The 14,430-nt window shown below is 39.1% G+C and overlaps 1 protein-coding gene across 1 annotated transcript in view; it reads left to right on the top strand.

Moving 5' to 3' along the window:
• Nucleotides 1-240: 240 nt before the first annotated feature.
• npy2rl (neuropeptide Y receptor Y2, like) overlaps nt 241-14,430 on the top strand; it is a gene marked incomplete at both ends in the record, with an annotated part of 50,672 nt that continues 36,482 nt past the window's right edge. Inside the window, 2 exons of the mRNA XM_079258052.1 lie at nt 241-429; nt 572-704. Of these exons, the coding sequence (XP_079114178.1) occupies nt 241-429; nt 572-704 (322 nt within the window). The remainder of the gene's footprint in view (nt 430-571; nt 705-14,430) is intronic.

Raw genomic sequence — 14,430 nt, 5'->3', positions numbered from 1 at the left:
CGCATTTGTTGTTTCTTTTAACAAATACTTTTATGTAACGATGCAAAACATAATCTATGATAGATGTTAAGATTTATGTTTATACTGTGTCCTCCGTCTGTCTGGTATGACATGTTTCTTGGCCTCTTTTAGCATTATGAGCTAATATTCCTCTTCTGTTTGTTTGTATTCACGCAGGCTGTGTGAGCGTGAACCCGTCTCTATAAAATGGATCTGCCGGCCGGACACATATGAGTAGACATGGAGGCCGTCGATGCCGTCAACACAACGCGGGATGAGCTCCGCCTCCTGCCGCCGTTTAATGGTGACCCAGACAACCTCGGGTACCCTGACTACGACCCAAACGTCAGCGCCCAGCTCCCGAGTCTGCCTACAGGGTTCGAGGGAGTGAATTTTCCAGAGGATCCGATCAGACTGATGAGTGTGCAGGTAAAATCCTCCCTGTTCCCAAAATAAGCAGTTTACAGGTTAAACTCCACTTTTCATGTCTTTAGTTACTCCTGGATTTCCAGCCGAGCTGATCCGCAGACGCGTTTGCCTCTAACAGATGTTTGCTCTTGTGTGTTTGAAGGTGGTGTTAATCTTGGCCTACAGCACCATCATCGTGCTGGGGGTTCTGGGTAATTCTCTGGTCATCTACGTCATCTATCGCTTTAAGACACTGCGAACTGTCACCAACTTCTTCATCGCTAATCTGGCCGTTGGTATGTTGTCTCACACACACACACACACACACACACACACACACACACACACATCTAAGCTGTGTTCTTTCATACGAGATTGCGTCAGACATTGCGGCCGTTTGATACTGTCTGACACGTAAATATGCACCATGTTCGTGTGTTGCTGTGGGGACGTCACCATGTCCCTCAGTGGAAACTGGTTTAATATCTAGTTGTTTTGGGTTATATTGGGATTTGGTTGAGGTTTCTGTCGTGGTGGAAAATAATGAAAATTATTACAGTTACGGACCTGAACAAACCTGAATAATCATAATTTTCCTATTTAATGTGAGTTGTCTGGTTGTTTTCAATAATTACATTATAATGGTACCTAATGATTGTTCCCTTTTCTTATTCTCGATATAGCAGGGATCCTGAATCCTGGTCCTTGATGGCCGGTGTCCCAGTAAGGACCCTTGTAAAACCTGCAGCACACCGGCCATCGAAGACCAGGATTCAGGATCCCTGCTGTGTAGATATAATATTTTCTCTTTACAGATTTTGTCTTTGTTCTTAAAAGGATTTTATGCATTTATTCTACTGTCAGACACCATCTCCATGGCAGCCGATGCAGTTTTGTCATCCATCAAAGTATGATGACAAAGTAGTCCATCTCTGTTTACGGGCATCTGTTAAAAATCTGAAGAAAATTTGCATAATTCATAAAAAAAAAACAAAAAAACATAATTTGTGCACATAATCATTAATTAACGCTACGTGTTTGCAAGCTGCAATCTGTAAATAACCACTAGGGGGAAGTAACAGGTACAGATGATGGAAAGTTTCTCTTACATACCATATAAGGTGGTGCTTCTCCTGTTTTTTTTTTTCTTGCTATGATCTGAAAATGAACCAAACACTGTCTTTGTCTTTTGTCGACACCATCCTACAAATACAGCAACATAATCTGGTGTGAGTTTAACAATGCGCCCCCTAGTGGAGTCCTCCTGTAACATGTTTAGTTCACGTTACCTTGCAGAAGGAGCAGATGGAGCAATGCCACCAGAAATGGCTGAGGCAACATTGAGCAGTGTAGCTGATGTGTGAAGAAAGAAGCAGCAGGAGTGTTTTTAACGTCTGCACAACTGCGCTGCCTCCCAGCCTGACTAGAAGTCGTGATCTCCTCCAACTTTGCCATGTTAAGCCAACGCTAAGATGATCTGCTCTTGCATTAACCGCTATTTATTGGAAACAAATTAAAGTCATGTCACCACACATGTACAGTAGATCTACATGGACAATTAAATATAGGCAATAATATTTTAATGTTGTATTTCAGGAGTGCATGTGGAATCAGATGTGTGATTTGGAACTCATGCGAACAGGCTGAGTGTTCTATAAAAATACTTTTCTGAAAATGTCTTTGCTATCCAAGAAAAATGGTTGCTGTGGCAGAAGTATCTGTAAATGGATGCAGTTGAATCAGACACCTACTTTCTAAACTTGCTGCACCACATTCCCAACATTTCCTTTATAGCACAAAACCTGCCAGCACTAATGATCCCCTCAGGCGATGGAAATGTACGATTTTCTGACTGAAATCTAGTTGTTTTGCTTACTTTAGTGTGCGAAAGCAGCAGGAATGGCATCAATCTTCTGTTTTTCATGTGACATCGAAGCATTTTATCCACCAGAAACTAGACTTGTAACAAGATGTAAGACATGAAAATAAAAATAGATGTTTTCCTGACAGAATGGAGACGTTTAAGGAACCGTTAAAACTCCCAAAGGGATTTCCTAGTGTATGTTGGCACGCGTTCCTTACTCTTCTATTTTTATTTAATAACAATAAGCACAGTTGCTTATTCATGAGTTAGGTACATATTTAATTCCTGAAAGTAAAAAGAAAAGATCAAAGGAAACCTGTCAAGCAATGTTAAACTATAAACTGACATCTTTCATGAAAAATAAGGCAGGCATAGGTGGCGCGTTTTTATCTTTGGTTTTTATCAGAGCTTGGCTGCTCTGAACATTATGGGGGTTTTTTTCTATTTATTTGATTATATTTTTCTGACATTTTAAAGGAATCACAAATAGGTTGTTTTAAGTACATTTTGCTTCTGGGTTTGAACTTCAAACCAAGGCTGAAAGAGCATAAATATGAGCATAATGCATGAATTCAGGTGTTAAAACGAGGTCAATACAAGCTCAGATGAGCAGCAAGCACACGACATTTTACACCGTTGTTATTGATTGAAAACAGACGAAACGGAGAAGCTGAGAGAGGAAGAAGAGCTTCCTTTTATCTCTACAATCAAAGCACAGATTGGAAGTCTAATGTGACATTACAGCCAGCAGGCAGACAGTGATGGAATCAAAATCATGTAAACCTTCAGTCATGTGTCTTCTTAAAGGGGCAGTGTACCCTTAAATGTGGTTTTAAAGCTGTAAACAACATGTTATGACTTTGTTGTCTTGAAAAACACATATTCTGGAGTTAAAACTTACATTATTTTTACATTTTATTGAATGGAAAACACTAACATTTAGTTTTTTTATGCCCAAAGATGATGAAGAGTCAGCTGTTTGGGACTCTTCTTCTAAAGGAAAAGGATTTGTAGATGGGAGGATGGTTGTTTGTTTGGATGTATGTTTGCCATGACGTTAAAGAGGTTTAGGTGATTTTTTACCTTTTCAAACTCCTAAAATGTAACCTGACTATGTAACCTGTTTTTTTGGTTTTTTTTTTATATATATAAATGCTAATATTACAGTGCTCTAGTTTATCGTCCTCTGATTTCTGTGATTTCTGAGCAATACGCCTCAAGTCCCTTCGCTATGCTTTGCTATGCTATGCTATGCTTTGCTAAGCTATGCTTTGCTATGCCATGCAATGCTAAGCTATAATTCTCTAAGCTATTTTTTGCTATGCTGTGCAATGCCATGCTTCGCTATGCTATGCTGTGCTATGCTTCGCTATGCTATGCAATGCTTGCTATGCTATGCTATGCTTTGCTAAGCTATGCTTTGCTTTGCTATGCAATGCTTGCTATGCTATGCTATGCTTGCTATGCTATGCTTTACTATGCTATGCTTTGCTAAGCTAGACTTCGCTATGCTAGGCTTCACTATGCTATGCTTTACTATGCTACGCTTTGCTATGCTATGCGGCGTCTTTCTGTTCCACAGTGGATCAAACAACCAAATCTAACCAAACCATTTCTCGGGTCCTGTCCGTTGTAGGTCAATAGGAAAACATGATTAAGCTTGTTACATCCTACATTTTAGTTTTTGCTCTTGAGGCCACAAGACCAAGAAAAGATTTCTCTCTTGTAGGTCCGTTTGTACTCCCTGAGAGGCTTCATGTGCAATACAATGGGGCGTGTCTTCACTTTAATGTGCAATGAACCCGTCTTTTTTTCATATTTAATAAGAAACTTTGTCCACAGCAGGGCAGGCTGTGTACGCCGTGCACGCTGCTGGGTCTGTGTTTTAAACACCACTTTCTAAAACTTTTCTTACTTTTTCACCTCAATCAGCTTTTTTTTTTAAAAATAAAGGAATCCGTTTAACCCGCATCAGAGAAAACGCGGAAGCAGCAACTGTGTCGACCACGCCCACCTCAAACGTCTGACCAATCACATGATACTTCTCAGAGCCCCACAAGAAAAAAGTTCTGCCAGCCTGAAGTGTCAAACTGTCTTCAGTCATGTCCATAAGAACAAAATGACGTCCTGTTCTCCATGGGGCCTGGAGAACAAGATAACAAGTTGTCGCTTCTCGCGGAGTGTGTCGCAGGTTTAAGGTGGATCTACTGGCGTGTTACTTTGCTGTTTACTTTGATTAGATATAATAATGGGACAAAGTTAGTTGTCCGCCATTGTTTGTTGGGTTGCCAGGTGTTTGGGCTAAACCCTGCCTACCTAGTGATGATCCGACTTCCCACAGAAATACTTTGCAGCATAAACTACTCAGCTCAAAATACTTAAAGCATAAACGGTCCTTTAGTCTACGATTAATGACGTTAAGTTTTATAAATTTTGGAACAAAAACTCAAAAATGTTCCCATGTCTGGTACTTTTCTAGCAGTTTGTCAGCCTTTGCATGCCTTGTCGACACCACCGGTCTCCCACTCAGATCACGAATATCTGCACTATGATCAATCCAACACCCACCAAGAAAGAGCTGCAATGCATGAAACAACACAAGATGTCAGAAATCAGCTGCAAATGAAGGACGCAGCAACATCTGGGGGTCGAGTTTTCATCCATGTGATGAGCAGAGGGAGTTTCTGCGCTCCGACCATGAGCAGCCAATATGGATTCAAACAGCAAACAGTGACAGAAGCTGCAACCAGCCAGTCATCTGCTTCAGCACACGGCGGGTCATCTCACCTCCGCTTTATTTATCTCTTATGAGACAAGTGTGAATGGGTCACATTCACACATCCTCCGCCTGTGCAGTGATACATGATGCTCACTTGTTAAATTTACACCGGTGCATGACCACCAAAAGTTGATTTAGGGTAATTCAAAGTCTGTTCTCTCTGAGGAAGAAACATCAGAGACCTCGAGGTCAATAGGATGTTTAAAAAATTCATGCTTATTCCCTGAAAGGCATAAATACATATGAATAAACTCACTTCAGTTCAGAATATTTAAAGTAGAAAGCAGAAAAGATAATTTAAAACACAAAAGCACACTTCAACAGACTGAGATGAATGCACAAATGAGCACAGAGACAACTAAAACCAATAAAAAGGTGAATTAATAAGCACTTCATGCTAATAACTAGAAGTAATGTGGCGTGGGAGAGGGAAACATTCAGCCAAAGCTAATGTAATGGAAAATGAGAAAAAGAAAAAAGGACGGTAAACAATTCGTGATAGAAGGAAAAATGTGCCTCTGAGCAGAGGAAGAAGAAACTATAGTAAAATGGAGAAAGCAGTGGATTTCCAAACTTTAGACAGAAATTAAACCAGTACAGTTTAATTCACGTCTGATTCCAAAACTTTCATACATGTATTCCCCAGCGCAGATCTCCACAGTCCATTAAAACGAGCTCTGTAGTGGAAAATAACGCTCGGAGTGGTAAGTGGTTGGTAGAGCTTGTATGAGACAGTGAGGGCCAAAAGCTCTAATGATGAATCCGTCTTTCTGCGTCCCATCCATCGATAATTGATCCTAATGTGTTGAAGTGAGCAGAATTAGAAATATGTTGCATTGTGTTGTTCCCATGTATATTACCACAATCTGTGGCTGGAGATGTGCCAAAGGTAGAAACTAAACATCTTTATACACCTACTCTGGATATTTCAAATCATTTGCACAATATTTTTTGTAATTGAATCAATTACAACGAAAATGTTAATATCAGTGACCAAATATCGTCCAGCAGTTTTGCAGCAGTTTTCAAACAGAGGTGGACTTTTTTAAATATTTACATCAGACAGATCAGCGATTGACCAGTCTGAGACATGTTGACAGTGTGACTTTGTCGCTGTTACTTGATTCAGACTTTATATTGCCATGACAACCATGGCTGAGCATATTGTCTAATTTTTCTCATCTTCTTCACTCTAGCAGTTAGCTAGCTAGCTTGCTGCTAGCTTGTCACATCTACTTTAAGCTAGCAGTTAGCTGCCTAAGCAGATCTTTAAACTGACTAATCTTTTTCAAGCTGGCAGTTAGCTAGTTAGCTGGCTGCTAGCTTGTTGCATCTACTTTAAGATAGCAGTTAGCTGCTGAAGCAGATCTTTAAACTGTCTCATCTTCTTCAAGCTAGCAGTTAGCTAGCCTAGCAAGCTAGCTTGTTGCATCTACTTTAAGGTAGCAGTTAGCTGCTGAATCAGATCCCTAACTTCCCTCATCTTCTTGAAGCTGGCAGTTAGCTAGTTAGCCTGTCTCATCTTCTTCAAGCTAGCAGTTAGTTAGCCTGTCATATCTTCTTCAAGCTAGCAGTTAGGTAGCTAGCTAGTTAGCTAGGTTGTTTTAGAATCTTATTTATTTGTAGTTTTGTCATCACACTTGATTACCGTAGACAAAAAAATATTGATATTTCACTTCTCAATTATTTTGCAGTTGTTTTAATTGGTCTAATTTATTGGTTTAACGTGTTTATTTCCACACTAGTCGCCATGTTAACTTATTCAGAAAGAAGCCTAAACTAGCAAGGTGGGCCTGATAATGTAGCCTGGGGGGTGTCAAAAGTTGGTCCTCAAGGGCCGCTGTACTGCAAGTTTTCAATGAATCCCTGCTCCAACACACCTGACTCACATTAAATGTGCCAACTGCCTGTGATGTTCTGCACCATGATTGATTCATTTGCGTCAAATGTGTTGAAGCAGGGATACATGAGAAACCTGCAGGATTATGGTCCTTGAGGACTGGTGCTTGGCACTCCTGGTGTTGCCTGTATGCTTTAACTTCCTTCTAAACCAAAGGAATGAAACTCCAGACCTCGATGGCCAGTATTCTGCAGGTTTTTGTTGTCTCCGTGCTCCAACACACCTGACGGAAATAAATGAACAGGTTGACAAGAAGGTGTTGGATCAATTTGATTTGAATCAGTTGTGTTGGTGCCCGAGGGAGTCAGAACCAGACTGACTATTTTAATTCAGCCGAAGCCGAAAATGCATTTCAAGCCGTTTTGCAAAGTTTAACAAATCGCCGAAGACTTGATTTCACAAATTAAAAGGTCAACATTTGTCAGAACACAAGCTGTGTGTGTGTGTGTGTGTGTGTGTGTGTGTTTGTGTATTTATTAATAATAGCCATTGGTACGTTTGGCTTTGCATCCAATTTTCTCAACACGACTCAGAGCAAACGACACTTGAGGCAACATAGATACGTTAGTACACATCGCACTCAGCTAAACACACACTTGTACAGTTAAACACTCACACAGGCAAATGAATGCTGCTTCATCCAACTATTTATTCCTCGACCTCATTAGTTCAGTTTGTGACAGATGGAGGCGGCCGACAGGGGCCCAAAAGAAGCTGATTGGGGCATCTTAAGCGCTTCGTCTCTGGTGGTGGATGACGTAAACAATCAGCTGTCTGTACTTCCAGAGAACAAACATGATCCTGCTCTCCAATACAAATGACAAATTATAACAACTGATGAAAATTTCTGAAGATTTTCTCTCATATATGTTGAAAACTGTTGGTTTTGTTCCGATGCTCTCTAAATTAAAAGCCATGTGCGGTGAAGCCAATGGTGCCACCTGCTGACAGCATTGCAGACTCATTCATTCAAGCCAGTACATCAGGGATCACCAACTCTGGTCGTCGAGGACGGCCGTCCTGCAGGTATTGAATGTTTTCCTGCAGCAACACATCCGAATCAAATGAATGGATCATCAACAGACTCGTGCAGAACTTTACACGCATTCGATACATGGATGACGGCGGCCCTCGTGGACCAGATGAGCAACTTTAAAATGTTGACATGAAATTTGCTTCACAGTTGGAAAGAAGCAGTTTTGAATCAATTTAAAGGAGTCTTTGTGGATGTATTAAGTGTTGGGTCTCAAGCAGAGGTTTTTGGTGTAGCTGACCGCGCTGAATAGCAGGCAGTCGTCTGAGTTTGAGTCCTAATCCTGTACATGTGGTTCCTTGCTGGTTACATTAGCGAGCAGGTGACCCTGCAGTTTATTTTGCTTTGGAGTAAAACAGTTTATTCACAAAAAGTGGACAAACTCCAAGTCTTTGCTCAACACAATTGCAAGTTTATTGAATCTATCTACAAATACACAAGACAGATTTTTTATTTGTTTGTTTTTTTGTTTTTTCGTTGAAGTAATGTGTGGTGACATGGTTAGGGTGGGGGTTAACCTAATTTAGCCAACTCAACTTATTATTCGAAAGGTGCTTTGTGGGCCAGATTACACAAGATTTAATCTTTCTGTGCCTATTTGTTCATGTATAACATTGTAAAGTTAAACTGAAAATCAAATGAAATGAACAAATAAATAAATAAAAATACATCATTTGTAGTGTAAAATCAAACCTCAGAGTTTTAGTAAAAGATAGGGGCTGTGGTGGTGGATGATTGACATCGAGCGAACTCCGAGCTTTCTGTAGCTAAAAGCTAATCGAGCTAACCTGGAGATAACAGGAGATAACCAGCTAACGGAGGTAAGCGGGCTAAAGCTAAGTCACGTCTTAAACTGGCTAAAAACCAGTTCTTCTTGTTCTACGTTCTTCTTAGTTGAAGCGGGAGATCGGGTACCTGTCAATCAAAAGGACACGCCCCTTAATGTGCCGAACTTTGAGATTAAATTACTTTTAAATGGGCGAGTTAGAAAAAAATTCACTTCCCCACAGTTGTCATGAAGGTAAACCTGACCTATTAAACCGAAAATTGATTTTTTGAACCAGGCTGTAAACCTGTTTATTTCTGCTGTGAAGATGTTTATTTCTGCTGTGAAGATGTTTATTTCTGCTGTGAAGATGTTTATTCCTGCTGTAAACGTGTTTATTTCTGCTGTGAAGTTGGTCTTTTTAACATGGGAGTCTATGGGGATTCACTCTGTTTTGCAGCCCCTAGTGGATGAAGGGGGAACTGCAGTTTTATATACTTCTACATAGGCTTCACTTCTTACTGCTGAATGTTGTCGCTTTGTCAAAACTTCGAAATATTACTATTATTTATTTTTTAAAAAAGCAATAGAAACACAGCTAGTGAAGCTGAAATAGCGATAAAACGTTTATGCGTTTATGCCCAATAAAGTTTACTTCCACCACAAGCTGGGTACATGCAGGTATGAAATGGTGATCAGATAAATAATAACAGCTCTGTTGAAGGGAAATCTGTTGGTAAAAGTCCAGCTGCTTTAAAGCAGAATCAGCATGAAAACAATACTGCATTTAATTTCATATTTAATCCTGACTGAAGCTGCACTTCACAGTCGTGTTGTTTGTTTGCACATGCTGCTGTAAACACTCCGCTACCTGGCATGCCACGAGAATCCTCTTTGTTTTTTTAAAGACACATTTCTCTTGGCCATCTGTATATTCATCCAGTTGTTTTTTTTATTTTTCCCTCAGACTGCTGCCACATCTGCTTGTGATTAATGTGAGATTTGAGGGAAGGTTTAGCTGGAATTATGACGATCTGTTTAGATTTCAGGACTCCAGAACAGAGTCTGAAGCTGTAATCATCATTTCTCATGTCATCCTCTGCTGTCCTACTGTCCCTCCATGCTCACCTTCAACTGTTTGCCCTCTCTTCATCGTGCCAGTCACCACCTCTATCATCATCATCATCGTCAGCCAGCGGTGCTGAAGACGTCCCTGCAGCGAACACGTCAGTGTTTTTTTTTCTTTTTAGCATCTGCCTGAAGCACCTGGCTCTGTTTTTAGCTCATGATTTGACCACATATCCTCTGCGTTTAGTCTGATTCATTCAGCCTTTTCCTTTCTTTTATTTTTGTGTTCACGTCAGGAGAAAGTGGCTCCCCCCAGAGTGAGCGGTTTACATGGATGTTAGGGCCAAACTCTGCCAGATGGCCGGTTCATCCTCAGGCCAAAGACTCTGAAACAGGAAAAATGCATCTTCTTCCAAATTAGATTCTTTTCACTTAAATTAGTTGTTTCATACGCGGAGCTGCAACTGTAGCAGGAATATTCTGGAAAACTTAAATGAACTCTGCGTGAACGCGATCTCGGTCCGCGTGGATACAACCACCGAGAACTGAGCCGAGTCCCCGATCGGACCGAGTCTAGCGGACTGTCCTGATGTGAACGCAAACGTAGTTTATAGTTACAGTTCTGTTCATATTTATTCATAACCTTTAAAGGTGGAGTATGTGAGATTTTCAATATTTTCAAAATAAATTAACTAATAATATAACTATAATCATACTTAGATGACAAATGACGAAAAGCACTTTTTTTTTTTACTGCTAGGCAAACATTTAAGAAGGGTCTTTGTCATTAATTAAACATTTAATAACACATCAAATATGGACAGACTGGAAACTACATGTTTACTAATTATGATTGTAGTTATATTTTTAGTTAATTTATTTTGAAAATTTTGAAAATCTTACATACTCCACCTTTAAAGAAAAAAACAGCTGCCTGTAAAATAAGCTGAACAAAAAAATTAATTTATTTACCACCAAAAAAAAAAAGTCAGAAAAATACAAATAAAAAGTATGTAAAGAGAGAAAATAAACATATTTAAGCACCAAATAAATAACAGTAAAATAAAAAAAAATAATTTATTTTAAATTAAATGCATAAAAGACAGTAAATATAAATAAATACAGTTGTCTTCATATTTATTCATCCCCTTTCATTAAAGAAGTTAAAAAACAGCTGCCTGTAAAATAAGCTGAAATTAACTAAAGTAATAATAAATAAAAATGTTGCTAAAATCATGACATTATTTTCTAATTCTGGTTCAATAGAAATATTTTAAAAAGCAAACAAATAGGAAAATTTATTACATATTCCATCACTCATAAACTAATATTTAATTGAACAAATTAAATCCTTTAATGTTTCCGCTCCAGTCAGGTGTTTTCTGTTCCTCTCAGTCAGACTTCTGCACCTGTTGACAGGTATTTTGTCCCACTGTTCAACAGAAAAGTCTCTCATTTGTCCAGGACACATTTGTTTGTTTTTTGTTTGTTTTTTTCTTTCTTCAACTCAATTAAATGAAAAAAACAAAACAATGTCTTATATTACTAAATGATATTTTTGCAAATTTTTAGTTATTGTTCCTTTTTTAAGTCTCCAGTTATTTGAGTGACTGTTGTAAATTCAGCTTTTTCTTTAATGAAAGGGGATGAAGACATGTGAGCAGAACTGTACATACAAAGACAACGTCGTCTCTGTCCTCTAAATAAAACTCAGCAATGAATCACGTTGCCACAAAGTCCTGCTCAGTTCTTTTAGCTGGTCCGGTGTGATGGTACGGTCAGTCCAGTGGTACCAGGACTAAAATGTGTCCAGTTCCAGCAGAATTTATTCAGGACTTTACCAAAAGCAGCTGATTGGTTCTTTACCACCAGGAAGTTGTGAAATAAATTAAATTTTTCTATAATCATACTATAATCACTAGCTAACGTAACTAATTGTCAAAAGCACCTCCAGTTGTGACTTTTCCTGCTTTTTTTTGCGTCTGTTCCAACTTTCTACCAATGTGTTGCTGCATCAGACGCACAATCGGCTCATATTTTCCACCAAATGATGAAAAGCCTCAGTTTAATCATCTGACATGTTGTTAAAGGTCAAACAGGGATAAAATATGAGTTTATGAGACCCATAAATCATTACATTTTTTATTTACACGTCGCATCAGGCCCTGATGTTTTGGGATTTGGGGATTCCTGAGTTTCCTCTGCACAGGGAGACATTAAGGTGAAAGTGATCTGACCAGATGGGTGAACATCTGGCCACATGTGAGCGGCGCAGCTCACTGCATGATGGACTCTGCAGAGAAAATCCCAATGCGTGTTGTTAAAAGCACGGACAGCTCAGCTGATGAACGGGGTGTTTAAATACCATCATGATCTGCAGGATTTGGATGGTTTTGGTCCAGTTCTATTGAGATTTGTCTTTGTAAAGTTCAGTTTTTATCTTGTCTCTTGTTTTATTGAATTTTTTTTGTCCTTCTCTGTGTTGTGTTTACTTTCCGTCCCTCTGCTTGAGCTGACGCTTAGTTCTGACACACAGACCTTGTTTGTAATTAGCTCCATAAATACTCCTTGACTTTCTTGGCTCATCACCAGATTCTCATTAATCCTCTCCTTTTTTGTCCTGTAAATCCACATTTTACTTCCTCTGTTATGAGCTTTATTTGTGTTTTTTGACGTTGCAGCTCCTTTCTTTGAATAAGTCCTCGTTTCTACGTCCGCTTCCCTTCTGCTTTCCATGTTAACACGAATAAATGCGTAATTACCAAGCGGCAACCAAATTACCAAATTACCAAGCGTAATTACCAATGCTTAGAACTGCAGTTCTCCCTTCATCCACTAGGGGCTGCAGAAGAGCGCAAATCCCCATAGACTCCCATGTTAAAAAGACCAACTTCACAGCAGAAATAAACATGTTTACAACCTGGTTAAAAATCCATTTTAGGTTTAATAGGTCAGGTTTACCTTCATGACAACTGTGGGGGGAGTGAATTTTTTTCTAACTCGCCCGTTTAAAAGTAATTTAATCTCAAAATTAGGCATATTTAGGGGCGTGTCCTTTTGATTGACAGGTAACCAATCTCCCTCTTCAAGTCAGAAGAACGTAGAACAACCGCGGTTTTTAGCCAGTTAACAACGTGACTTAGCTTTAGCCCATTTACCTCCGTTAGCTGGTTAGCTCCTGTTATCTTGGGGTAAGCTCTTAGCGACAGAAAGCTTAGAGTTCGCTAGATGTCAATCATCCACCATGGCACTCACAGTCCCCCTCTCAGCTCCACCTCTCTGCACATATTTGTATTTTACGGGGGAAATGACGCGCATGACGCTGCCAAGATGGTGATGGTAGGAACCGCCCACCAAGCTTCAGTTCAGCTCTATAGAAACCTACGGGGGACGTCACGGAGGCTCCGCCCATCTCTTTATATACAGTCTATGGTAATTTTGTGTTTATTTCTTCTTTTGCTTCTCCTTCAGTTAAAAAACATTAGATGTAAAGTTCTATCAAATACACATATTACCAGAGCGGTCCGTCTTTCTGGGTTAATTACATACACATTTCAGTCTGTTTTCAGACAGCTGTAGGATTACTACCCAGACGTAGCTAACGGAGGTACAGCGATGTGTTTAATGGCACCGCAGACCACCACCGTCTACCGTACCGTCTCTTCCACTGACGGCATGTTTGTCTGAAGCGTCATAATTCAGATATGAACTCTCCACTGCCCCCTGGTGGATGTACTGGCAGGCAATCAATCTTTATTTAAGAAGCACTTTTCATTATTTAATTAAAAAAAAAAAAATAATTGTTAAATAATTAAAAAAAAATTAAAAAATCAAATAATTGTTTTAAATGATTTTTAAAAAATTAAAAAAAAATTTTGTGAATTCAAAGAATTTAAAAAGAAAAAAAAAAAAAAAACCTATCTAATCCCCCTAAATTTCATGGAACCCTCATTTCCACAACATAGCAAAGATATAAAGTTATGTTCCAACTTCGTTAACTGTGTCAGGAAGCTAAAACACTGGAATAAACATAAAAGATATTAAGACTAAAGATTTAAGAGAATAAAAACATCAAACATAAAAACAAAGATATAGTAAGAAGCAATAAAAGATTAATAAAAACATTAAAATGAGATTCCAAACAACAATAGTGGCATAAGGGACTGATGACTGTATTGAGGCAAAGACATGTGAAATGGGTCATACTTATTTACATACGCGAGGAGAGCATCAATGGTCCATTAGTCTGAAATTTATAAGACGGGTCCTACCATGTCCTGCCACAATAACTAATGACGACTGAATGAGTGAATAAAAACCAGATGAGATGCTTGGAAATATAAGTGATGGCTCCCTCTCCACACCTTGAGGTGACTTAAGGGGTCATGTGACCTGCCATTTCAGGTAAAGATTTAGTTCAACTTTATTTGTAAAGCGCCACTTCACAACAATGTTGTCACAGGGCACTTTACATACACGAATCAACATACACATCATTTCAAGCCAATTCATATTGGCTAAATACATCCTGAGGATATATCCATATCCTAAAATAAAAACCAACTGACTGCATCGAATCATGACTTCGATTCAATCCCCCATCCTGAGCTGC

This window comes from Telmatherina bonti (genome assembly GCF_933228915.1).
Source record: "Telmatherina bonti genome assembly, chromosome: 18".
NCBI classification, from domain to species: Eukaryota; Metazoa; Chordata; class Actinopteri; order Atheriniformes; family Telmatherinidae; genus Telmatherina; species Telmatherina bonti.
This window is presented reverse-complemented; position numbering and strand designations above follow the sequence as displayed.